The sequence below is a fragment of the Eleutherodactylus coqui genome, chromosome 3, assembly GCF_035609145.1.
Source record: "Eleutherodactylus coqui strain aEleCoq1 chromosome 3, aEleCoq1.hap1, whole genome shotgun sequence".
NCBI lineage: Eukaryota > Metazoa > Chordata > Amphibia > Anura > Eleutherodactylidae > Eleutherodactylus > Eleutherodactylus coqui.
In genome coordinates this window covers 252,312,850-252,338,592 of record NC_089839.1, presented here as the reverse complement: position 1 = coordinate 252,338,592, position 25,743 = coordinate 252,312,850, and the positions used below count along the sequence as shown (strand labels likewise).

Genomic DNA, 25,743 nt, shown 5'->3' with positions numbered 1-25,743 from the left:
CCATAGACTCCTATGAGAGCTGCCAGAAAAGAGAGGTGGGAGGGAGAATAGCAGCGGCTCGCGTTGCTAAAGCCCCTCCCCTTGCCGGAAGCTCCCATAGGCCTCCATGGGAGCTTCTATTGCCACTATCAGCCGGAAAGGGGAGGGGGAGTGACCTTAGTAATGCATAGCTAAGATCTCTTCCCAACCCACGAATTCCGGGCTGCGACGTATCTACTGTGTTGATTGGGCGAGAAACCGGGAGATTTAGCCACTTGTCAAAGAGGTCTTATTGTGGGTTTTAGGAGATTTTGCCATGATTTTCCTGAAATGGTGTCCAAATACTGTGGGTAGTCGTGATTTTTCAGAAAATCATGCCAAAATACTAGTTTTTTTGAGATACTCCAATAATTAAGGAAAACGTGCGATAATACCGTGATGAGGAACACAACTAGATTTTGTGGCTTGGCCTCCGGCATTGTAAAGTGGCTCCGGCTTTGAGATCCATCAAATTTTACCAGTGGGGGGGATCGGATATTTTGCACAGGAAGAGGGTGATATTACACATACTGTGCATGGCCACATTAACCCTTTCCAATCCACTGTCTGACGGCTGAAGACATTCTGACTGAAGGCTGTACAGCTTCCGATGTCGGAAAACGTCCAGCAGGGTATTCTTACTGTAGATTACTGGCCGCTCTGTTGTCAGGGGCCTCTCCAGCATGTCCAATACTGCAGTACTAGCTCTAGCCAGCAGATGGTACCATTGTATAATGGCAGAAAGAGAAAACCTCCTAGGAAACCCTGAATCCAAAATTGGATTGCAAAGGGTTAATAGACAATAGCGCACTGATTATACTGTATATAGTAGCATTATACGAGCACTGGCGGCATGCTATTTTATTTTAAGTGTAACTTCTTGCCAGCCAAGTAGTTTTCTTAAGAGGGCTCTTAACTATGGGGGTACTTTGGGTAAAATGTTTTGACTAAGGGGGTACTAGACAAATACTGATGTCCATGAGCGGGTGCGCAGTCTGTAGTGGTCGGTTCCACCGCTGTCACATGGACACTATGCCGCGGCAGTGTATACTACTGTTCTGCTGGTCCGGTATTGTCATGGCTCATACTAGGCAGTCACCAGGGAAGACGGGTCTTACATGACTATTACATGGATTCTGGTCTAAGAAAAGGTCTGTCCAATCTGTAAATGATTAAAGGGGTTCCAGGAGATCAGATAAAGGGGCCTACAAAGTGAAATGAGCCCATAATGGTCTTCCAGCATTCAGTGAGTCAGTGGCTGCGAAAGGCAGTAAGAAGCTTAGCATTAACTCTAGGGATTTGAAGCTCCATATCCCGTAAATGGGACTTTAACAGACCTATTAATCCTGAGTGTTTCAGTCCGGATGGACCAGACCCCTTTTAGCATTTTATACATGTAGAGGGGTTTTATGGCTTTTCTTTATTTTTGCTGTATTTTTGGTCATACAGGGCAGTTTTTTTTTTAGACCTTTTTTTCACGTAAATTTTTTCCTGCTTTACTAGGGGAAAGGATTTATTCACACAAGCGTATATACACTACCGTGTGATGCACAGGGCGGCGTATACGGCGTCAGGCAGGAGAGAAGGCTTAGCTCTGCTAAGCTGTCTTCCCCCTCCCTCCCCCTCACTGACTCTCTGCAAGGGCATAGGACAGGAGCTAGTATGCTAAGCTCCTGCCCCTTGACGCTGTTTGCAATGGGAGGGGCAGGATGGGGGTGGGGAATACTTCAACCCCCACGCCGCCCCTCCCATTGCAAATACCTGCAAGGGGAGGAGAGTAGAAGAGAAGGGGGAGGGAGTTTAGCAGTCACGCTGCTAATCTCCCTCCCACTTCCTTTCTCCGGCAGCTGTCATTGGCTCCCATAGGAGTCAATGCAGCTGACGCCACCTACTTGAAAGCAGAGATACGCCCCTGTGCACTGAGCATATTAACTTTTTCCACAACACTTCTGCCTTATTCAGCAATTCCAGCAACCTGATTGGTTGTTTGGTGAATCAGCCAACTCAAACAACCAATCAGGTTGCTGGAATTGCTGAATAAGGCAGAAGTGTTGTGGAAAAAGTTTATATGCGTGCACTGATGCAATGTAAACCAATGCATCAGAGGGGCAGCATATATCGGCCGGGGAGTTAAAACCCGTCCGATATACGTCCATGTGAATAAGCCCTAATGTATACAATAAGTTGAAAAAATTAATTAGATTATTTTCATTTCAAGTTCTTTATTCTTAAAATTAGCACATTAGCACTAGTGCAGGAACGCGTCACCCATTTTGTTTAGCATGTTTTGATATTTATGTAGTCTTAGATTACAGGGCGGCAATGGTGATAGTTTAGGTTGGCATGGGCAAGCTTTATTTTTTTCTTTATATGTAGCTGTACTTTATTTTTTATATATATATATATATATATATATACACACACACACACACACCGTGTATAAAAATCAAGCTGCAAAACTCAGCATGCAGTTATATCTCAGGCAGATATGATAAGAGTTGTGGCGTGATTAGAGGAGCGGTCCATATAAAAGGCTCACGGAGGCTCCTTGTGTGTGGTGACCTCCTCTTCCTCTTGTGTAGAGCTTGTTGGCCACTAGATACCTCTACGACGCAGAGAAGAGATGTCACCCCGTTACCAGAGTCTAAGAGGGGCACATTATTGGGATGTGAGAAGCTGGTTGGTCATATTGGTGAACTGTCCCCTGCTGGTGTGATGGTCTGGGGTGGGGGGGCTCACATGACAGTCGGTCACCCCTAGTAGTGGTAGGAGGGACAATGACAGCTCAGTGATATGCTCGGCCGCACACACAAGGGGGTCACAGGAGCCTCCACAGCATTGTCACACTACCATGGCTGCCCATATATAATCTCTTTTTAACCCCTTAACGACCAGCCCATAGTGTTTTTACGTCCTGCCCAAGTGGGCTTTATTCTCTGAGGACGTAAAAACATGCGTCCTGCAGAGAATAAAGCCCCGTGGGCTATGGACATGACAGCTCCATGCTGTCGGTGTCCGCAGGTTACTGACAGCATGGAGCTGTCATCCTGGGCTGCGGGCAGTCCCCCCCGGCATTGCGATCAGCGCTATCCAATGGATAGCGCCGATCGCAATAAAGTGAAAAAAGAAGTTAAAGATTCAGCTGCCCTGATGGATCGGATCCATCAGGGCAGCTGAAATTACTCATCCGGCTTCCCCGATGTCTGCTGCAGGTTAAAGGATCCTCCCGGACCCGGCGTGGCTCTTCTGCGCATGCGCGCCAGACGAATGACGTCACGCGCATGCGCAGAAGAATGGGAACCCCGGGGAGTTTAAAATCTCCTGGTTCCCGACTCCTGAAGGTAGCCGGGAACCAGGAGATGTCCCCGGGGACCGCGGCGAGCGGTCCCCAGACCCGCTATCGCCGCTATCCAGTGGTTAATTTCACCTCCCCTCATGGATCGGATCCATGAGGGGAGGTGAAAATACTCACCCCCGGTCCTCAGCGGTGTCCTGGTCTTCCGGGACCGGAGTCCCTTTCTGTGCATGCGCGCCCGATGATTGATATCGGGCGCGTGCACAGAGGGGCTCGAGTCCCGGGAAATTTAAAATCCCTCTGCTCCTGGCTGCCATGTGTAGCCCGGAGCAGAGGGATGTCCCTGCAGAGATGATCACTGTTATCCAATGGATAGCAGTGATCATTTAAAGTAAAAAAAAGTGTAAAAAAAAAAGTTTAAAACGCTTACATTTCATCTCCCCTCACGAATCATATCCGTGAGGGAGGATGAAATTACGTACCTAAGGACCCCGGATTTATCCGCGGACCTTACCACAGCTTCTGCGCACGCGGCCGTCGCCAAAGCAGCAGACGCATGCGCAAAAGCCGTGGATTGCCAGGATAACTTAAAATCTCCCTGCTCTTGGCTACAAAACTTAGCCGAGAGCCTGGAAATTTCACGGAGAGCCGCGGTGAGCCGTTCCTGATCACGTGTTCGCCGTTATCCAATGGATCATGGCGATCACGCAAAAGTTTTTTTAAAAAGTTAGTTTCATCTCCCCTCACCAATGCGATCAGTGAGAGGAGATAAAACTTTTTACCGGAGGCCTCCGTATTTGCACCCCGACGCGATCCTCATCCGTGAACTTACCCGGATTCTGCACATGCGACCGCCGGCAAAATACCGGACACATGCGCAGGAGTTGGGAAGCCCAGGAAACTTAAAATCTCCTTGCTCTCGGTGACCAACGGTCGGTGAGAGCCTGGAGCAGTGACGGGTGGCCTCGTTGAGCGGTCCCCGGTCACGTGATAAAAAGTTAGCGATCTACCTTAGGTCGGTCTCACATGACCGGAAAAGAATTACGGATTCCGCATGCGTCTGATCCGCGGTATTACGCAGATCAATCACATTGGAATAAACAATTCCGCTCACATTCGTGGGGTCAGAATTGTGTAATCCACTCGCAGAAAAGAGAACGCAGCAGGTTCTATTTTACCACGGCTATCCGCAACATAGAGCCTATTGTGCTCCACGGTCGCGGATATACCCGCTGCCCATACGCATCTACGTTGTATACGGGCTGCGGGTACCCACGTCATCGCTAAGCGACGGTGCGGTAAATACAAACAAAAAAAAGTACTGCGCATGACCACCTGTGTGAGTAGGCAGTTATGCACAGTACATTACGCGGCCGTATGCAGGGTCACAGCCGGGCTCACAGATGGGATCCGCTGTGGGCCTCCGCAAGCGGATTCCGCCTACGGCCGTGTGAGCCCGGCGTTATTCAGACTGCTACCTGTGATACGTATTTTACAAGAAGCCCCGGGAACGCTCGCCTTCCTGCAGTTCCAGGAGCACCTTGTTGAGCGTCTTCTGTGTGAGACTGCCGCACCTCATCAAGCTTACGGAGACTCACAGAGCGCCACTTTTTACACCCCATACCCGCCACTGAGGTCAAGAAATGACCCCGAAAAAGCATGAGAGGAGGGGGGATACTCGGTTTTATTGCCCCATGGGCACATTCCAACCAGCCTCCGTAATTACCCCTGTCTTCGGAAATACCACACAGTTCACATTATTACTTTTATCTAAGATTTGCGAACGCCAAAAAGGGTGCGGAGGGGGGGGGGGGGATATTTTTAGGGAGTCAATTTTTATTCCGTACAAATAAGCAATGGGGCCTGGGATTTATTCAGTTGTGCCCTGAAATCCAACGGGTGTTCCCTCCTTTATAGGCCTTGCTATGGGTCCTGTAAGTAGATTAGGGCCACAATAGGTATGTTTCTGAACTCGGGACAAAAGGGGCTATCCATTTTGGGGTGAACGTCTTCATTCCTATGTACACTGTACAAAAAAACTGTTTTTAAATTGAAAAAATTGCCAAAAACATTGAAAATCGTAACTTTTTCCTTCTGCTTTGCTTAGATTCATTCAAATACTTTGGGGTCAAAATACGCAGTACACCCCTAGATGAATTTGCTAAGGGGTCTAGTTTTAAAAATGGGGTCATTTGAGGGGGTTCTTTATAGTTTTGGCCGCTCAATGGCTCTATAAGTTGGCGATGGGGCATGGAATTTATTCAGTTGTACCCTGAAATTCAACGGGTATTCCTTTCATTGTAGCCCTAGCCATGTGTCCTGTAAGTCTATTAGGGCCACAATGGGTATGTTTCTGTACACGGGACAAACAGGGGTATTCATTTTGAGGTGAAAGTCTTCGTTTATATATGTGCTGTACAAAAAAAAACTGTTTTTAAATTGACGCAATAGCCCAAAAAATGAAAATCATAATTTTTTCTTACTGCTTTGCTTAGATCTATTCAAAAATTGTAGGGTTAAAATACACAGTACACCCCTAGATAAATTCGTTAAGGGGTCTAGTTTTCAAAATGGGGTCATTTGTGGGGGTTCTCTATGGTTTTGGCCGCTCAAGAACTCTTCAAATGGGCAATGGGGCCTAAAAGGACTTCAAGCAAAATCTATGTTCTGAAAGCCACCGATTACTCCTTTCATTTTGGGCCCCGTTGTGCATGCGGATATAATATTAGGGCCATAATGGGTATGTTTCTGAAAACAGTACAAACAGGGGTATCCATTTTGGGGTACAAGTCTTCATTCATAAGTGTGCTGTACAAAAAAAGCTGTTTTTAAAATGACAGAATTGCCAAAAAACGAAAATCCTTATTTTTTCCTTTTGCTTTGCTTGAATTTATTCAAAAACTGTGGGGTCAAAATACGCAGTACACCCCAAGATAAATTCGTTAAGGAGTCTTGTTTTCTCCCTTCTCCTCCGGGTCCTCTGCTGTCTCTGACACCTGAACACTTCACCTGCTTCTGCTTGATTGCAGGATCTTTACATCAGCACTGTATATATACAATGACACAGGTTTAAAGCCCAGGACCAAGTGCTATACGTTTACAGTACTTTGTTCGAATTGGGTTAAACAGCACTGAAATTTGGATCTAGAAGTAGTATTAAGTAGTGAGCAGCAGGAAAATACCATATACCACTTAACCGCTTAGTGACTGCCCTATTGCCTTTTAACGTCCTAGCTAAGTGGTCTTTAATCCTCAGTGACGTAAAAACAAGCTTCCTCTGATGATTAAAGCCACGTGGGCTGAGGACGTGACAGCTCCATGCTGACAGCTGACGGAGGTAGCCGACAACTGTCATGGAGGGCTGGGATATCCGACCCCCGGTCCAATGAATAGCGCCGATCGCATGAAAGTAAATAAAAAGTTTCATCACCCCTCACGGATCGCTTTCATGAGGGGCACTGAAACTACTCACCCCCGTCTTCTGCGATGATCTGGTCTGAAAAGGACCTTCTGCCATCTTCTGCGCATGCGTGCCAAAGGAAAAATGGCGGAGCATGCGCAGAAGACCAGATCATTGTGGGACATTTGAAATCTCCTGGCTCCCGGTTACTAAAGGCAGCCGAGAGGGAGATGTCACCAGGAACCATGGTGACCGGTACCCGGGCCTGTGATCGCCGTTATCTAATGGATACCGACAATCACAAAAAAGTTTTTTAAAAAAGGTAAAATAAAGTTTCACCTTCCCTCATGGATCGGATCCATTAGGGAGAGTGAAAATATTCACCCCCGTCCTCCGCGATGTCCCGCGGTGATCTGGTCCTTCCAGGACCTTTCGTCGTCTTCTGTGTATAAACGCCTGACGAAAACGCACAGAAAGGCTCACACCCCAGGAGATTTAAAATCCCTCTGCTCCCGGCTAGGATGTGTAGCTGGAGCAGAGAGATATCACCGGGAGCCATGTATGCGGTTCCCGGTCACATGATCACTGTCCCTCACGGATGAAATTATGTTCCTAAAGCCCCCGGATTTATCCGCGGACCTTACCCAAGCTTCTTCGCACGTGCCCATTGCCAAAATGGCAGACACATGCGCAAAACCCGCAAATTGCCTGGGTAATTTAAAATTTCACAGGGAAGCCGTGGTATGCGGTCTCTGGTCATGTGATCGCTGCTATCCAATGGATAACGGCGATCACATAAAAGTTAAAAAAAATTAAAATTTCACCCCTCGCCATAGATCAGATCCATGAGGGGGGGTGGGGGGGTGAAATAACTTACTTAAGGCCTCCGGTGATGTCCCCTGACAGGTTCTTTATCTGCGGACCTTTCCCAAACTTCGGCGCATGCGCCCATCAGCAAAGACACTCGTCCAATGTAAATGGGCCTTTACATGGAAGTCTGTAGATCAGATTAGTTCAAGGAAAAAATCTTAAGTCTAAAGGCCCATTTACACTGGACGAGTGTTGGGCTAACGATGCCCGACACTCGTCCCTGTATCCCCGCGCTCCTGCACAGGAGCTAGCAGAGCTGTCTTGCACACAGAGTGGCCAGCAGAGGGGCGGGGCAGTGCAGGAGATTTCTCTCCTCTCGCTCCCCCGCCACTCTCCATTGAGATAACACAGCGGCCGTTCACTGCTGAATGGCGGCTGTTTAAACTGCACGATGAGCGATGATCTGCATCGCTGATCGTTTATGCTGTATGTAGTTTAAACAGCGGCTGTTCAGTAGTGAACGGCCGCTGTGTTATCATAATGAAGGGGGATGGGGGAGCCAGCGAAGAGAAATCTCCTGCACTGCCCCGCCCCCCTGCTGACCGCTCTGTGACCCAGCCAGCTCCACTAGCTCCCGTGCAGGAGCACGGAGACACAGGGACGAGTGTTTGGCATCGTTTGCCCGATACTCGTGCAGTGTAAATGGGCCTTAAATTGATTTGTAGATTAACACTGAATTTGATTTTGTGACTTTCCTCTCTCCTCTTGCAGGTTATGACCTTTACGATCTACTTGGTCAGGATCTGAGAAAGGGATGAGTGTGGTTCAGCGGACTCCCAACTCTGGCCACTACACAAGTGTGAAGCGGGTAGGTAGCGCTCCCCCAGACCCCGTGAGCGACCCGCCTGTATGGAAGAAGGTTTTATATGAACGACAGCCTTTCTCAGACAATTATGTTGATAAGAGCTTCCTGGAGGAACTGAGGAAGAACATCTATGTGCGGCGTTACAGCTACTGGGCGGTGGTGTTTGAGTCTGCCGTGGTCATTCAGCAACTATGTAGCGTCTGTTCCTTCTCCGTTATATGGTGGTACATGGACCAAGATCTGCTCTCTCCTCAGAAGTTGTGTGGGGTTGGGTTGGCCTTTGCACTCCTTGGTTACCTTCTCTTTGATGTCGTTGACCAAGGTGCGGGGCGGACAGAATGTGGCCGGACCCGCTGGGATGACCTGAAGAGCTCTCTGGTCTTCATAGCATTTACCTATGGTTTCTCTCCTGTACTGAAGACCCTGACAGAGTCAATAAGCACGGACACCATATACGCCATGTCTGTTCTGATGCTCATTGGGCACCTGGTCTTCTTTGATTATGGAGCCAACGCCGCCGTTGTCTCCAGCACAATGTCAATCAATATGGCCATTTTTGCTTCGGTGTGTCTGGCTTCCCGACTTCCCCGCTCCCTCCATGCTTTTACTATGGTGACTTTTGCAATCCAGATTTTTGCTCTTTGGCCCAGTCTACAGAGAAAACTAAGAGCCTACACTCCTCGTACGTATATTTGTGTCACCTTCCTTTTTGCTTTGTTCTCGGTCGCTGGACTATTGAGTATATCAGGGGTCGGAGCCCTTCTTTTCTTCCTGCTGCTGATGTCTGTGGCATTTTTATGTCCATACTGTTTAATCAGACTACAGCTTTTCAAAGACAACATCCATGGACCTTGGGACGAGGCAGAAATCAAGGAGGACCTTTCCCGTTTTCTTGATTAACTGTTTTTAAATGTGTTATATAATATATTTCACATTGTTTTATAATGTGTATATTTAATAATAAACGAACTGTGGCATTCATCGTGTATTTAAGGTGGTGGTGTTTTTAACAAATAAAGGTCTTGCATTCCTCTTCTTTCATTTGAGGAAGTAATGTTCAGTTTTTACCACTAGAGGGAGCCAGAACTCCATGTCCTGTCTGTATACTTTGTTCATGTCTGCTAGGTCAAAGTTACAAACTGTACAATTTCTTCTGTCTTTTTGACTTTCTGTGTGATAGGAACGACTTCTTCGCTTCTGTTCATTCCTACAGAGTTCTCACACTCAAAGCACATTTATGATACAAAATAGTTTAACAACACTTCATCAAGTGCCTTAATCAATGAGAGCCGTGCCTGCAGTTACAAGCGCCAGCCACTACACAGAGGTCAGCGCAGAGGCTTCTGCTCCAACTTCTGTGTATTTGCGGCGCTGACAGCATGCGCCCGCTCAGCTGATCGGTCGCAGTCCCGAGCCACAGACATCGGACAATCAAGTATTGATGACCTGTGCTGAGGATAGGTCATCAATAGTATTTCCCTGGAAAACCCCTTCAAATCTCGAAATCCAGGTGTGTGTTGAAAATCCGTATTGTTTTTTTGGTCTTCATGTAGCGATAGATTTTACATCCATGTAGGAGAAAAAATGGTGATGCTGCCTAGAATAGAGGCAGAGCAGAGGGGTCTGGAAGATCGCTTTCATGCACTTTACTTACAATTCCCTTATTGTAAGTGATTACAATAATAAAGTAACTGTTGTGTGGACCAAGGAGCTCACAACTTACTATTGGTACTGGTGCATCTTGTCTCCACCGGAACTATAGGTGGAGTCATGGGTTTGTCCTGGTGGAGTTACAGGGAACGCCTACAGCTGCCGGCTGGCTAGAGGTCAGCCTCCCATCTCTGCTCCTGCCCCCGCTGTCATTCTCCCCCCGGCAGCCTGCCATCTCTGCATCAGAGCCCGATGTCACTTTCCACGCCGGTCTACCCTGATCTCCCCTCCCGCCTCCTGTTACTATTCCCAGCGCTCTCCCTTCTACCCTCCCAGTCCGGCGCTGTCAGTCTCCCCCACCCCTATCTCCGCTAGAATCAGTGATCCCATACTCCTCCGCCACTGAAGCCGGCAACCCTGTCACATGGATGGATGGAAGCAAGCTCAGCTGCTGAAGCTAGCATCAAAATAACCTGCATGTAGGTAAGTGGCGGATCAGCTCCGCTCCCATCCCTTGCTGTCACTCTCCCCGCCGGACTCTCATCAGCGCTGCAATCTCTCCTCCCAACCCTCTGCGCCTCTGCTGAAGCCTGACCCGCTCTGTCTCCCCGTGCCCCGCTGGGTATCAGGCGCTATCTTCAGCCCAGCCAATCGGGAGCTGTGGGCATTCCGTATAACTCCACCAGGACAATCCCATGACTCCACCCATACTTCTGGTGGAGACCAGATACACCAGTACTAGAGATGAGCAGATACAGCAGTTACTCGAGCAAGCATCGCTCTTCTCGAGTAACTGCTTACTGGTCCGAGCATGCACGAGGGAGCGGCCCGACGCTCACCCCTGCCCCCCCCCCGAGCACGCTCGGACCTGTAAGCAGTTACTCAAGAAGAGCGATGCTTGCTCGAGTAACTGCTATATCCACACGTGCTCGCTCATTTCTAACCAGTACCTTTGCTATTTACAGTCCCTTTCACACTTGTGTTTTATATTTCCATGTTTCAGCTCCATCTTTGGAGCCGAAGAACAAGAATACCGGAAGCACCTAAACTGGCATATGCCAGACACGGACAGCATCAGATAGACCCCATTCACACCTGTAAATTACATAGTGTCTCCTTTTCAGCCTGCCTCCATGCCCACACCATTTTGAAGTGGGTTTAATTTCACATTTCTGTGCAGAATTCACTCCCTCATTAAGAAGAGGTGAATTCCGCAGCAGAAACAGCGAAAACGTTGACGTGCTGCGGAATTGAATTTCGCAGCATGTCAATTTCTACATGAAAATTCCATGGCAAATTTGTCTTATCTAGACAAGTTACAAATCGGGCATTCAGTTGCACAAAAAAATTACAACTTTTTAAAATTTATGTCTACTATGGCAGTTCAAATGTAGAAAAAACAGGCGTGGCTTATCTAGGGGAGGTGTGGCTGCTCAGGCACAACAGATTTAACCCTTTGCAATCCAATTTTGGATTCAGGGTTTCCTAGGGGGCTTTCTCTTTCTGCCATTATCCAATGGTGCCATCTGCTGGCGGTATGGGACATGCTGGAGAGGCCCCCAACAACAGAGCGACCAGTAACATACAGTAAGAATACCCTGTCGGACATCTTCCGACATTGGAGCTGTACAGCCTTCAATCAGAATGTCTTCAGACGTCAGACAGTGGATTGGAAAGGGTAAAAGGCTTGTTCAAGTTATTTTTTTTACATTTTTTTATTGCTTCCCATATAAAACACCCTGTCTGCCCCTCTCCTGTCTTCCCATAGCGCCGGCGTCATTCCTCGGACTTCTGGACTTGGTCTGTTGAAAGTCCACAGGCTGAGGTCTGTGATAGCTGTAAATCATACCAGAAATCTACTCCAGCTCATAACTGTTGTAGGTTTCTTTTTAAGCTCATGGAGACCCCAAGATGTGCCTAATGTACTAAGGGGCATATGCCTCTTAAAGGGAACCTGGCCAAACTTTGGACAGATATGTACAGTGCGCCCATATATCGTATTGTAAAACGCTGCAGATTTCAGAATCAGACCTACATGGGCGCATGTAGCTACCTGGCCTGTGGTCATGATGCCCATGGTGCCAGCAGCATGAATATGATGATAGGTTCCCTTTAACACATTAGGCGGATCTAGCTCCTGCAGAGATCATACTATGATTGGCATCTGTTCACATATGATGTGGATCTTTGGTCTTACAGACCCAGCATGTCCATTTATTATATGGCCTCTATATAATACTGCACGGCTGGCTTAGGCTTCTCTTGGCTAAACCCAGTTTACCAAGGGGGTCTGAGCCGGACCAGCAGGAGCTCCCATATAAAAGGGGTGCCTGCTATGAGATTTAGGGGGATTATAGACAGAACAATTATCAATCAAATACGCGAAAGTGAACAATAATTGTTCGGTCTAAATGCGAATCAACGACTGAACAACCATCATTCGCTTCTCTCGTTATTCATTTTATGCAGACATAAAAATCGTTGGATCGGTCACCTCTCGCTCAGTTTAAACGCTGATCGTTCAGAGTTTCATAGAGTGAATGTGAAACACTGAATGAGTCTCATTGAACAAGTCAACGATAAATCTGCCTGTGTAAACCGACTGCCTGACAGCGAACCACATAGCGGTGACGTCACCGGCTCATTCGCTCGTGCAGGCGAGAATCATCCAGTCTAAAAGCAGCCTTGCTCCAAGCAATAAACACATTGTGCTTAGTCAGCGATCATGGGGACAAGCCTGGAAGAAAGCCATCGGAAAGCACGTTACCTTCTAAGAGACACACCTTGCTCAGGTAAAGCCGTAGCTTATCGCACAATCCCCATACACCTGTGTTCTGCCTCTTACCTTCCTGCCCTTCGCAGTATTGCAGCCGTCTGCCATGGGAAGAGGCCTTGTACCCAGACAGGTCCGGTCTTCTGTTCTGTATATTCACCTCCCTGGTACAATACAAAGGACAGGTCCTCCTCCCTCCAGTCTGCCAGGTACAACAAAGCAACACTGTAACTAATGGAGCGGTAACAAAAACATCTAAGCAGTAATAACATAATAGCAAAGTGTCAAGCAGACACTTCCTGGCTGTCCACATAGTGTAATCTGGCGTGGATGAGCCGTAGCAGCCACACTTACTCCACATCAAAGCAGCAGCAAATACAAGTCTATTAAGTCTACAATTCACTGTAAATCCACACTAAAGTCCATACGGCGAAGATTTTTTTTTTTGTACAAGGATTTAAAATCTACTTGAAAAAAAAAAGTGGACATGTGACTCCTTGATGCGGAACCCAAATCTAAAGATCTGCAGATAGATTTTCCCCATTGAAATGGAGCTAATCTGCAGCCTATTGAAATCTGTGTCAACCACGCAGAATTCAGGAATGGATTTTCATTGAAATGTATTCATAAATTGACAACTGGTTGTTACTAGAGATGAGCGAGTATACTTGCTAAGGGCAATTGCTCGAGAGAGAGCATTGCCCTTAGCGAGTACCTGCCCGCTCGAGAGAAAAGGTTCGGGTGCCGGCGCGGGAGAGCGGTGAGTAGCGGCAGTCAGCAGGGGGTAGCGGGGGGGGAGAGAGGGAGAGAGAGATCTCCCCTCCGTTCCTCCCCGCTCTCCCCCGCAGCTCCCTGCCCGCCGCCGGCACCCGAACCTTTTGTGTCGAGCGGGCAGGTACTCTCTAAGGGCAATGCTCGCTCGAGCAATTGCCCTTAGCGAGTATGCTCGCTCATCACTAGTTGTTACCATTCCTCTTGTAAAACGCTGTGCCCCTATACAGTTTGCTATTGTCCAATCAGTGGCAGTGTCGGACTGGGTCGGGACACCCCTATGACAGGTTGAAAGTTAACGACTAGTTGTCCATTTATTCATAAATTTCTAGAAGGAAATAACAGAGGAACATCAGTAAAACGGACATAGCAGCGGAGGTGATAGCTTCTCTTTAAAGAATATTAGGAATTAATTTGAAATAAATAATAAACATACACTTAAGGCCCATTTACATGCAACGATTATCACTCAGAATTCGTTTAAACGACTGCAGATGAGCGAATCGTTGCGTGTAAACGAAGCCATTGTGAACTTTTCAGCTGAATGATGATTTTAAGTTGAGCTTAAAATTCATTGATCAGCCGCAGAGAGATAACACAGACCACACGCTATGTTCTCAGCAAATGCCGGGAGATTACATTGTACTCTGCTGACAGCCTATGCGAGAACAATGCAGCTAGGTGCAGAGCCGAGCCCACATGCTGCGCTCCGCAAACAGCTCCCAGAGGCCCTTTTACACCCAAATGAAGCTGATAAAGTGTTAATGGACATTAGTGTCCATTAACACTTTATGCAAGGTGATCTCTTAAACTTCCAATCTTTCAATCGTATGCAAGATTATCTTTGCATGTAAATGGGCCTTCAGGGCTGCAGAGATAAACTACTGTATTTAAAATATGCAGATCAGCACCATGTGAATGGGTCCAATCCAGTAGTCTGCAGAGAGAAGCGAATGGAAGGGGATAAAATCCAGAGACCAAGTGAATGCTAGCCAGTGATATCATGTGCATGCCCTGGAGGAAGGGGAGGCAGAGTGCTACTGTATGGTGCAGACACATATACACATATGAATATTACTCAGAGCCCAATATACTCAGGGCTAATACTGTGGGCTAAATGTCCATTTAACAGATATCATACTAAACTGTTTCATTTTATGGATAAACATATAAGAAATAAATGTATATGTTTTTTATTCAAGTGTTTTTATGTATCTCTCTTACATATATTTAATAATAATAAACTTTATTTGTATAGCGCCAACATATTCCGCAGCGCTTCATATTTATTTATTTATGCATTGCTGACCCTAAATTTTTCTTTTTTCACATATCGGTGCAATTTGTTTTAAAGGTATGTTGCAAATTAAGTGTATTCAAATAGCGCAACCTGTGTGACAATAGTGGTCATGTGACTCTCCGTCTTCCCCCGAACTTGGTACACTTTTGGTATTTTACATTTCTGTCTGACTTGCTGTTTTGTGTTGTTTGAGAAAGGGATCCGTACGACCCAGAAACGTGTTGCCATTAAACAGTTTTCCATGCATTCCCCGATCCTTCGAGCTGTCTTCATGCAGCGCTCTCTTCCTTTTAAGTTCATATACATGAGATTCCAGGCTGGGGCTCGTGCGGAGATGGCCACAGCGGGGATCACTGGTTGTTGTGCATCTAGCTTAACCAGCATTAGGGGCAATCCCCATTATCTGCGCAGATTTACACATTTGAGCGCTATTTTATTGTATCAGTCATAGACCATGCCACCTGTGGTCACCGGAGGTAACTACACTGTTAATACTATGAATGTGTAGAGCTAGTAACTGACTTATTTTGAGATATACTATTGCTTTAAGGGGGTCACTGAGGGGCACTATTACTGTCAGGGGATTCAAAGGGTGTGGCTTAGTATAAAAGGGGCATGGCCTAAAAAAATTAGCTGCGGCGTAATACACGTATTGCAAGTATTTCTGCTCTCTTCCTCGTGGGAGTAATGATGTAGCTGTAGAAAGGCAAAATAATTGTCATGTCCGGACCCCGCTATTGGATAAGCAAGTATGTGGCCAACAACTACCTAAAATGTATTGCCAACTTTACATCTTGTCAGCATCTACTAATCTACAAATGAGGTGCCGGCTACAGATTATCATAAAACGGGCTCTATTATAGACGTAGTGACTGGACTGCTCTATTATCCGACTAGTCGTACCGCAAGCAGACGAAAAGTATTTTCTAATAACTTCTCGAAATTAACATTAAAGGTGTTCTAATTGATATACAAATCCAACGAAATGCAGAAATGTGTTCCATGACATGAGCAACAGAGGGCGCTCTAACTTCAGAGCATAACTCACAAGTGACTGTTGGGTCACCTCAAGTAAGTGAAAGCATCTCCCCGCTGCTCCTGCCATAGCTCTGAGTAAATATATGACTCAGCCTGATTATATGTTTAGTCTGAAGCCAAGAGACAGTCTCTAGAGGACATGGGGATGGAAAGGAGGGTGAAAAGGGGGGAGAACACTGAGAAATGGTGTTGCCCCTAATTTTCTTCACAGAAATAATCACATACCTGGTAAATGTGTCCACATCCTTAAAAAAAAAAACAGTTTATGAAAATCATTTCTAGAACCCCTAGAAAAAAGTTTCCAAGATTTGCTGAACTTTGCTGAACTACTGATGCTGCGATATCAGAAGAAGTAGAAATGGCAGCGCTAATGGAGAAGAAATCCAAAGCCCCAGGACTTCTATAGACTCCAGTGTTTAAGATCCGCGCACTCCATCTTCTCTTGAAGTCATATATTTATATAAACTTATCCCCGGTATATGGGGCCACATAAAACTGTGTTTTGCCAGGTGTGCAAATGGCGTAATGTGTGTTCCTAATGTCAGAAATCCCAGATGGACCCTACGGTGGGTTTATGCAGTGATTTTTTTTCTTTGCACCAAACCTGCTCACTTTTACATGAATATTTCAAATATTTACCAGAGCTTTCTAAGGGTTTTAATACGTTTTGTGCACAATATTAAAAAACTAACGATTGGGGGATGGGGAGAGGAAGGGTTGGGAATGAGATGGAAACGAGAGGGTCATTGTATGCAGACCATTAAATGAGGAATTCTATGTGTTTTATGCATTTACGTATATCTAAGGGATAGATATTGAGACTACAAATAACTATTCTTTGTGATGGAATGTTGAATGTTTTGCTACATTGTAACAAATCTTGTTGCACTGCGAACTGAGACTCGAAAAAAGTCCTAGACTGTCTGTATTATGCTGATGTTTCCACTGCTATCTGTGGTTCATGCTCATGGGATATTCAAGTGTGCACGGACGCCCTGACTCATAGACCTGTGACATAGATCATTCAACCACGAGAATGTGCTGGGAATATTAATGATGAGGTCTAAACTGGGATTTCATTCCACTGTAGGACTGGTGCAGAGCTTTCATCTGGACTAAACAAAAGTCACATAGAACTCCAACCCCATCCTGTAATCAAAGCGGCTCATCTTGTGTATACATTGTTAGGCTGGCCATACATATCAGATAAGTGTCAGTTGAACCCTCATTCGGATGCTACTTCTGACTCCTCCCTAAGCTTAGACAACTGTGCATCTGTTTTATATGTAGTAAGGGGGGGGGGGTTAAAGTGAACGATTATCACTCAAATGAGCGAAACGGAACAATATAATCATTCAGTTTCAACACGAATCAACGACTGAATGGCGTACGAGAATCACGTGGTTCTCATTCGTCGTTCAGTTTCAGCTGGCATAAAAAACGGCGGTGGCACGTGCGCTTGTTGGGCAATTTACACACTTCACATACAATAAGTGAAGAACACCCTGAAACTGCTGTCTGTGTATGGATTCTGGCTTGGGTTTCAATTCCCAGTCATTGTTACAAGGCTTGTATAAAGAGTCTAACATTGACTTGCAGGAATGCTGCCATCCAATAGGTGGCGCTGCAGAGGTATTGTTTCATCTTTCCTAATTGCGTAAGTAAACAAGAAATGCATGATTCTCTACCAGAATTGTGCAGTCTATACAGGCTGCCCGAGCGCGAACAAGCTGGTGATGACATTACCAGCCCATTTGCTTGGGCAAACGAGAATTGTAAGGGCGGCCAGGCATCTTATCTTCTGAGAGTAAAAGGATTGTGTAGTTGAGATCCAACTGCCCCATCTTTATTTCCCCAGACGTCTACCATCGGGGCCGAGTCAGGAGGCTGCTATACACAATAGATGCAGTCAGCAGCTTCAGCCAATCTATAGATAATGTGTATGGCCAACTTTACTAGGCTTTCCCAGTATGGCATGCCTCTACACCCTCAACTAAAGATGGAAAGTATTATAGCTTCTGTCCTACTCTAGTAGTGTTCTGGGTGCCACCAAATACATTGGTTTCTCCTGTATACACGAAGGGAATCTGTCTCCACATTTTTTTGGTCCTGGTCTAAGTGGCAGACATCTTAAAGGGGTTGTCCCGCGGCAGCAAGTGGGTCTATACACTTCTGTATGGCCATATTAATGCACTTTGTAATGTACATTGTGCATTAATTATGAGCCATACAGAAGTTATAAGAAGTTTTTCACTTACCTGTTCCGTTGCTAGCGTCCTCGTTCCCATGGAGCCGACAAATTTTCGCTGTCTAATGGCCAAATTAGCCGCGCTTGCGCAGTCCGGGTCTTCTTCTTTTCTCAATGGGGCCGCTCGTGCAGGATGCCGGCTCCGTGTAGCTCCACCACGTCACGTGCCGATTCCAGCCAATCAGGAGGCTGGAATCGGCAATGGACCGCACAGAAGCCCTGCGGTCCACCGAGGGAGAAGATCCCGGCGGCCATCTTCAGCAGGTAAGTAAGAAGTCACCGGAGCGCGGGGATTCAGGTAAGAACTCTCCGGTGTTCTTTTTTAACCCCTGCATCGGGGTTGTCTTGCGCCGAACCGGGAGGGGGGGGGGGTTGAAAAAAAAAAAAACCCGTTTCGGCACAGGACAACCCCTTTAATTACAGCGTCAGGGTACTTACTGTGCTAGGTGCCGTTATTTTCATACAATCAGAGTTTCTGTACTGTGGCTGCATGAGCACAGAAAGTAGTCCGGTCTACGCTATCCTGCCAAAAGTATTTGGATACCCTTGGAATGGATCTTGTCTTATTAACATGTCCTAAACCATGCTACATGAGATGCAGACCCTTGGAGGTGTCATCCATAGTTTGTGATGAGAACTGCATACTATTGGATATATGGGTTATGCTACTGCACACAAGCCATTGGTCACAAAGTGCAATGCATCATCCTATTTACAATGGAGCAAGGGGTGTCGTCATTAGCCACTTGTGCAATGGAGGAGCATTCTATGGAGTGACAAACCATGCTACATCTTCAAATCAGATGGCTGTGCCTGGGTGTGGAGAATGTCTGGGGAACGCCTTTTGCCTGAGTGCGTTGTGCCAACAGTTAAGTACAGTGGAGGTTCTATTATGGTCTGGGGATGTTTTACGTGGCATAGTCTATTGGTTGTAGTGGCATGAACCATGAATATGGAGGTTTACCTTGACATTTTAGACAATACTGTACTGCCAACAAGCTGGCAATACTTTGGAAACGCTCAGCAATACCTCCAGCAAGACAACGCTGTTTTACGACAGTTTGAGTATCTGGATGTTCCAAGATTAGACTGGCCCTGCACAGAGTCCTGACCTGAACTCTACTGATAATCACTGGGAGAACTGGAACGTTGGGTCAGGAAATGCGAACAGCATCTATCTTCTTTGAGAGAACTTGCCAGACATTTACAGGATGAATGGAGGGATATACTAGCTGAAGTGTGTCAAATCTTAGCAGAACGTATACCACGGAGAGTATCCAATGTCACTGGGGCCAAAAGAGGTCCCACTAAGTATTACCATATAGTAATGCTACTTGTGATTCTTGCTAGGTGTCCAGTTAGTTTCGGTGGCCCAGTGTATCCTGGGCTCATGCTGTGTAGTCTGCAATATTTATGAATTTTGGCTGCCCCCAACCCACCGCTGATTGACCTCTTTCTCCCTGTACACAGTATAAAAAGAGAGCAGGCTATCATCAAAGCTGCCCCTGCATACTCCCAGGCAGCAGGGGAACGCCAAGGAGGGTAAGAGGGCATTTAGACGGAGTGATTTATAGTTCACATGAGGGAACGATGTCAGAGTTCGCTGGTCCAGCCTGTTTATACAAGCAGATACATCCCTTATTCAGTCGTTCACATTCAAGGTAGCATTGAGTGAGAATGACTGTAACATCGGTTTTTAACCCGAATGATAAACGAACGAGCCAACGATGATTTTCATGTTTCATGAAATGAATGAAAAGCAAAGAAATTATCGTTTGCGTATTTACACTGAACATTACCGCTCCAAATCGAACAATTCAGCGATTTTTTAAATCGTAATCGGTCTGTGTAAAAGCCCCTTTAGGCTAATACTCACGTCCCTGGATTTTCTGTTTCAGCTCCTAAGAACCCATAACTTTAATTTATGGGCCTCATAAGCTCTGGCAGACTCCCTTTAAGCTAACTGGCTCTAAAATAATTAACGGCACACAGTAATGGGACTTGCTGCTTAATCTTTTTTTTTTCACTGAGGGGCACTCCATGCGGGGGGGGGGGGGGGGGGGGGGGAGGGGAGGCACAGTGGCACAACCTGCAGCTTCCAGGACCCTAATGCAAAAAATGTAATAGTACCCCCGACCTACCATGTGCCATTTATAATACTGGTATCTTCTTTTGTAGCTGGATTCTTTGGGCACCCTCAAGCACCAGAGTGCAGGTTCAACTGCTACATCTGTACGTCACAAAGCACATCCCCAGGGACAGCATGTAAATAGTACAGACATGAAGATGTAATAGGGGTCATGTAGTCATTTGGCTGCTTTCTGCACAGCTCTTGCTGACTCACATAGGCACATTTGCATAGATGTTCTTGTATGTAAATGTGCAAGTGTGCATGGGGTGCTATAGACAAACCGGACACATGATATACTTTTGCAACTTCACGCCTGAACTGCTGACATAAGTTCCCCAAGTGCAGCTTTAGTACAAATACATTTGTTAGAAGAATTAAGGGAACTCTTTTTAGAATTAGCTGGATAAAATGTGGTCTGATCATTATCTAAGGGTGCCTGGCACAGTGTAAATCACCATAAGTTTCCGGGCTGTGCTTGAACGAAAAAAATTGGAATTTCAATTGCCCAGCAATCAGTGGATATTCTCCTGCAGTTGTGGCAGGGATCCACACCGTGTACGGGCATACAAAAGCAGAATTCTAGACAAACACAATTTTAATTAATAACTCACAGACTGTCAAACCATTCATATCATTTATTTGAGATGAGATTAGATTTGTGGGTTTAATCTCTGCTTTACCCATTAACTAAAGGCACACAAAGCCTGGTTATTGACATCTGTTCTTCTCAGGAAAGATTGGTTAGTGTGGAATATGCCTCCTGCAAACAACTTCAAGAAGACTGAGGAACAATAACCTTGGCCTGGTGTGTGTGAGTAGCAAAATTGTAGATTCCATATGTTCCTACTTGGCTGTTTTTTTAAGCAATCTAAAAATATTTTCGATTGTACCTGAAATACCCATAGTGTGAATTCTTACGTTGAGGACACAAAGGGATTACGACCATGTAGTGTCTGCTTAAAAGGAACCTGTCATCACCTTTGAGTCCCTAAGCTACGTTATGAGGAGATAGGGAGTCCGGGGAGCTGTGTTTCATATTCTCCAGGTGCCATTCCTTTTTTGTGTCCCCGCAAAGTTGACATGCACACAGAGCATGATTTTTTTAGATGGCTCTCTGCACGTGCTCCACCATGGAGATCAATGACAAAGGGTGTGCACTTAGCCTTCTGAAGAGTCACGCTGTGTGTATGCATCAGCTTTGCAGGGACACAACGCAGAAATGGGGCACCCGGTAAGTATAAAACACAGCTCCCCAGACTCACGGTACCATTACCTATAATGTAGTTTGTGGGGCTCAAAAGGGATGACAGGTTCCTTTTAAAGGGATTCTGTCATCATATTCATAAGCTGAGCTCTGAGTCATGGAGGCAGGCCATGCTTGCTTCTCCCCATTCACATCCATGCAGATTGACAGCTCTCTCCCCTTTTGTGTATTGGAGATAGCTGTCCCTCTGCATGCTGTGGGCGGGGAGAGTCAGAGTCTGACTCAGCTCAGCTACTAGTCAAACTTCATGAGTCTGGTGACAGAATCCCTTTAAATGTTTTAAATATAAAGTAAGCAAAAAAGAAAGGACTTTTAACCCTTTGCAATCCAATTTTGGATTCAGGATTTCCTAGGGGGCTTTCTCTTTCTGCCATTTTACATTGGTGCCATCTGCTGGCTAGAGCCAGTACTGCAGTGTGTGACACGCCAGGGAGGCCCCCAACAAGAGAGCGGCTGGCAACATACAGTAAGAATACCCTGCCGGACATCTTCCGACAATCAGAATGTTGGAAGCCATCAGACAGTGGATTGGAAAGGGTTAAAATCACAGAGGAAGTCGCAGTTGACACACATTTACCCTGCAATACCCTCTACAGGGAAAATATAGTAAAGAAGTACATGGTGTCCATGGAAATGAATGCAGGCTCTGCAAAATCACTTTCCTTAGGGCACCTATGACTTCCATGTGCCCTAACCCTCTTCCATGGACAGGGGTTGCCTTGGGGTTACCAATCCTGCTAAAATTAAAGTCAATGAGCAAAAAGTAAAGAAGAAAGTAATATTTATGAAACACAAAAAAGATGCATTTCATTCCTTTCCTGTAACACGCACAGACTAAAGCAGAAGCCCTCCGCTAAACATCAGTGCCATCGCGCTTTACACGTAGATCCACCTAACTGTTTAAAGTACCGTTTCTGCCCATTGTAGCTGCCAAACCGAGCCACAGAACTCGAGCTGGCCAAGAGTATAAGGAAATGCTGCATGCTTGTGGTGGAGCATACAGGGGAATGTTTGAGAGCGGAGCCGCTGGGACAACACTCAAGTTCAGGTTGGCAGCGAACAAAAATTGTTACCATCTGGAAGTTGTTCAGAGAGGGATCTTTGTGAAATGCGGGGCTGGGTGGAGGGAGCCTCGCTCAGAAGTGTAATTACATTTAGCAACACATGTTTATGCTGCATTCAACTGAAAATGTTCTCCGTCATAAAGAGACTGCGACCGTTTGCACCTTTTTGCACTAAACCTACTACGTTACCTGCATTAAGCTGCCCGTACAATTTAGAAAAACCGTGCATTCAGACAACAGCTGGACTTTCCGACTCCCCAAGCATATGTAGTCTTGGTCAGGCAGAGCCTGCATGTGTTTTCAATGGAGAGACGGGAATGGGCCGCTGCTAGACCCCTCTAGCATCAGCTTATCTCCCACAGGAATAAAGGGTCTGGCATGTTGAAATACAACATGCCCAATCCTTATTTCCCTTGATATCTGCTTTTCGGGGAAAGTCTGGTGACTGGGTTCAGCCAACATTTACCATGTGTGTGGTCGGCACTTTATATACATCTGCATTAGGTAATTTTAGCTTCATATTAGGGTTCAAATCACCAACTCCGCTACACTAGGCCACCCATGCACATAAGAATATTCGGCCATACACATGCACGCCTCGCTGAATACGTATGTGTTCTGAATGCAGACAGAGAAGAAAGCCACTGCAAGAATGGCTTATCTCCCCAAGAACAAAAGGATCAGGCAGTTGAAATCCAACTGCCCAAACTGTATTACCTCTAAAATCTGCCATGGCAGGAGTGTCAGGAGGCCAACATGCACATTAGAGGATCGGGGTAACCCGCCAAGATTGGGCAATCAAAATTTAATGTGTAGGGCCCTTTTACACAGGCGATAAATTGTTCAGATCCCAGAACAACAAACGAGAATTCATTGACTTCTCCTTCGTCGTTTGGCTTATGCACACATAAACCTGAACGATGGATCAGCCTGTGTAAACAGGTAGTCGATCATTTATGAACGACTGCCTGTTCACTGTCAGTGGAGGTGGGCGGGCCAAGTACAATCCCCGGCCCGCTTCGTCTCCATTCACTAGCAATTAATCATTCCTTTGTAAAAGTACAGGAATCATTATCACTGGGACAACCTTTCGGCTTCTGCACCTGACAGATCATCCCGTGTAAAAGGGCCCCAAGTCAAGAAGCTGAGATCTAAGCTGCTTCTTGCAAGGTGCTCACAATGATTGGGCTGTTTTAGCTATGCCTGGAAACTGGCATGGAGCAAACTACATAACACCTTAACGACCAAGGGTTTTTGATCCTAAAGGACCAGACACTTTTTAGGGATTTTACCCATGTGGTAGTTTTACTGTTTTTTGTCTTTAGCTACCAAAATTCTTGTTGCTACATTTTTTTTCTGTGGCTGATTAGGACTATTTTTTATATCTTTTTCACTAACTTTTTTTTCTGTTTTCTAAGTTAAATTGAGGATAAAAAGCTAAAAGAAAATATTTTTAAAAAATTTATAGTTTTTTTAAATTAGTATATTTACGCTACAATAAAGCATGGGAGCAGGTTCCTAATTTTGTTTCGGACGTCTTGATATATAATATGCACAGTTTGGGATTTACAGGGTGCATACGGCAACGGTTTTGGTTTGCGTCGGCTTTGGGTCATTTTCTTTTTTGTGTATATATTTTTATTTTACTCTGCAATTTTTTAAAACTAATTTTTGTAACTATTTTTTTACCATGACCCTCATGACGTTATATAAGCCTCTGGGGGACATTCACGGGGTCTTTTTTTTTATTTTACACTTTTCCACTGTAGCTGGGGCATCCATCCATAGGAGCCCCAGTTATAGGGAAAACATCCCCCTGTAGTGACATTAGTCTCTTGCAGAGCTGATTGGGGTCTGCTAGGACCCTGCAGCTCTTCTGTGCCAGGGGGCACCCGGTGGTCATGTGATTGCCAGGTCGCATAGTGGAAGTAACACTTCCACTTTCACTTCTTAATACATAGTGCTCATTGAGCCCTGTGTACTAAGGAAAGGAGAAGGCAGAAACAGTTAAAAAATGCTTCTCCCTTCCCCTCCAGGTTCTCAGATGTGACTAACAGCTGACAACCTGACCTGCCTCTGCTTGATTGCAGAAGTACAGGCTTTAATCCTGCTCCATATTTTTTCTATCGGCCAGAATTATTTAAAGCCCAGGACCAAGATCATTTAGCGGGACATAAGGGATTAGGCTCTAGTACAGCCAAACCTCATTTACCTGCTTTTGGACCCCTTTGCAAACTTTTCTTGCAATATCCAGGGTGTTTGTAGTTATATTTTTCAGTATGTCCGCATTGAGAGTTCAAACTTTTACATGTAAAAGAGTGTTTCCGGCTTATAAAGTTATGGCATATCGCTAGGATATGATGCAATATTATGATCGGCGGTGGTCCGACCTTAGAGAACTCTGCTTAGGCTTTTCCCTTAACAACACTCTTCTGTCCACCGACCGTGCATGTGGATGTGAAGAGAGCTGCACTGCAGAAGCAGGGAAGTGCCGATGTACAGAGGAAGACTGCAGAGCTTCATTAGCACTGCACCCCATTCATTCTGAGGGTAGCGGGGGTCTTGGCAGCGGACTCTTAGATCAGGAAGTGAAGCAACTTTTTTTTTTTAAAGTGACATGGTAAAAAAGACACCACTGATTTATTATTGAAGCTGCCTTCTGCAGTGGTTTCCTATCATTCAAGTTCCAAGAATCGTAAATAGAGATGAGCGAACGTACTCATTTAGAGTAATTACTCGATCGAGCACCGTGATTTTCGAGTACTTCCGTACTCGGGTGAAAAGATTTGGGGGGCGCCGGGGGAGGCGTGGTGGAGCGGGGGTAGCAGCGGGGAACAGGGAGGAGCCCTCTCTTTCTCCCTCTCCCCCCCACTCCCTGCTGCAACCCCCCACTCACCCACGGCGCCCCCCAAATCTTTTCGCCCTGAGTATGGAAGTACTCGAAAATCGCGGCGCTCAGGCGAAAAAGGGGCGTGGCCAAGTAGGTTCGCTCATCTCTAATCATAAACTCATGTCGTTCCTTATGTTGTGTCCACATCATCCCAGTTAAGGTTTACGGACACTGTCAGCCAGTTCTGTTGCATTCAGTAGCTGCTAGACTTGTACAATAAGTCTGG

At 45.9% G+C, this 25,743-nt stretch overlaps 2 protein-coding genes across 3 annotated transcripts in view; one reads left to right on the top strand and one right to left on the bottom strand.

Moving 5' to 3' along the window:
* The window catches only part of PIGC (phosphatidylinositol glycan anchor biosynthesis class C), a 45,744-nt gene extending 36,375 nt beyond the window's left edge, over window positions 1–9,369 (top strand). For both annotated transcript variants that reach the window (XM_066597304.1, XM_066597305.1), the window contains exon 2: window positions 8,295–9,369. In XM_066597304.1, coding sequence (XP_066453401.1) covers window positions 8,338–9,288 — 951 coding nt within the window. In that variant the 5' untranslated portion in view covers window positions 8,295–8,337 and the 3' untranslated portion in view covers window positions 9,289–9,369. The remainder of the gene's footprint in view (window positions 1–8,294) is intronic.
* The window catches only part of DNM3 (dynamin 3), a 310,170-nt gene that overhangs the window by 19,858 nt on the left and 264,569 nt on the right, over window positions 1–25,743 (bottom strand). Inside the window, exon 16 of the mRNA XM_066594996.1 lies at window positions 12,884–13,013. The gene's annotated coding sequence lies outside the window, so the exon portion shown is untranslated. The remainder of the gene's footprint in view (window positions 1–12,883; window positions 13,014–25,743) is intronic.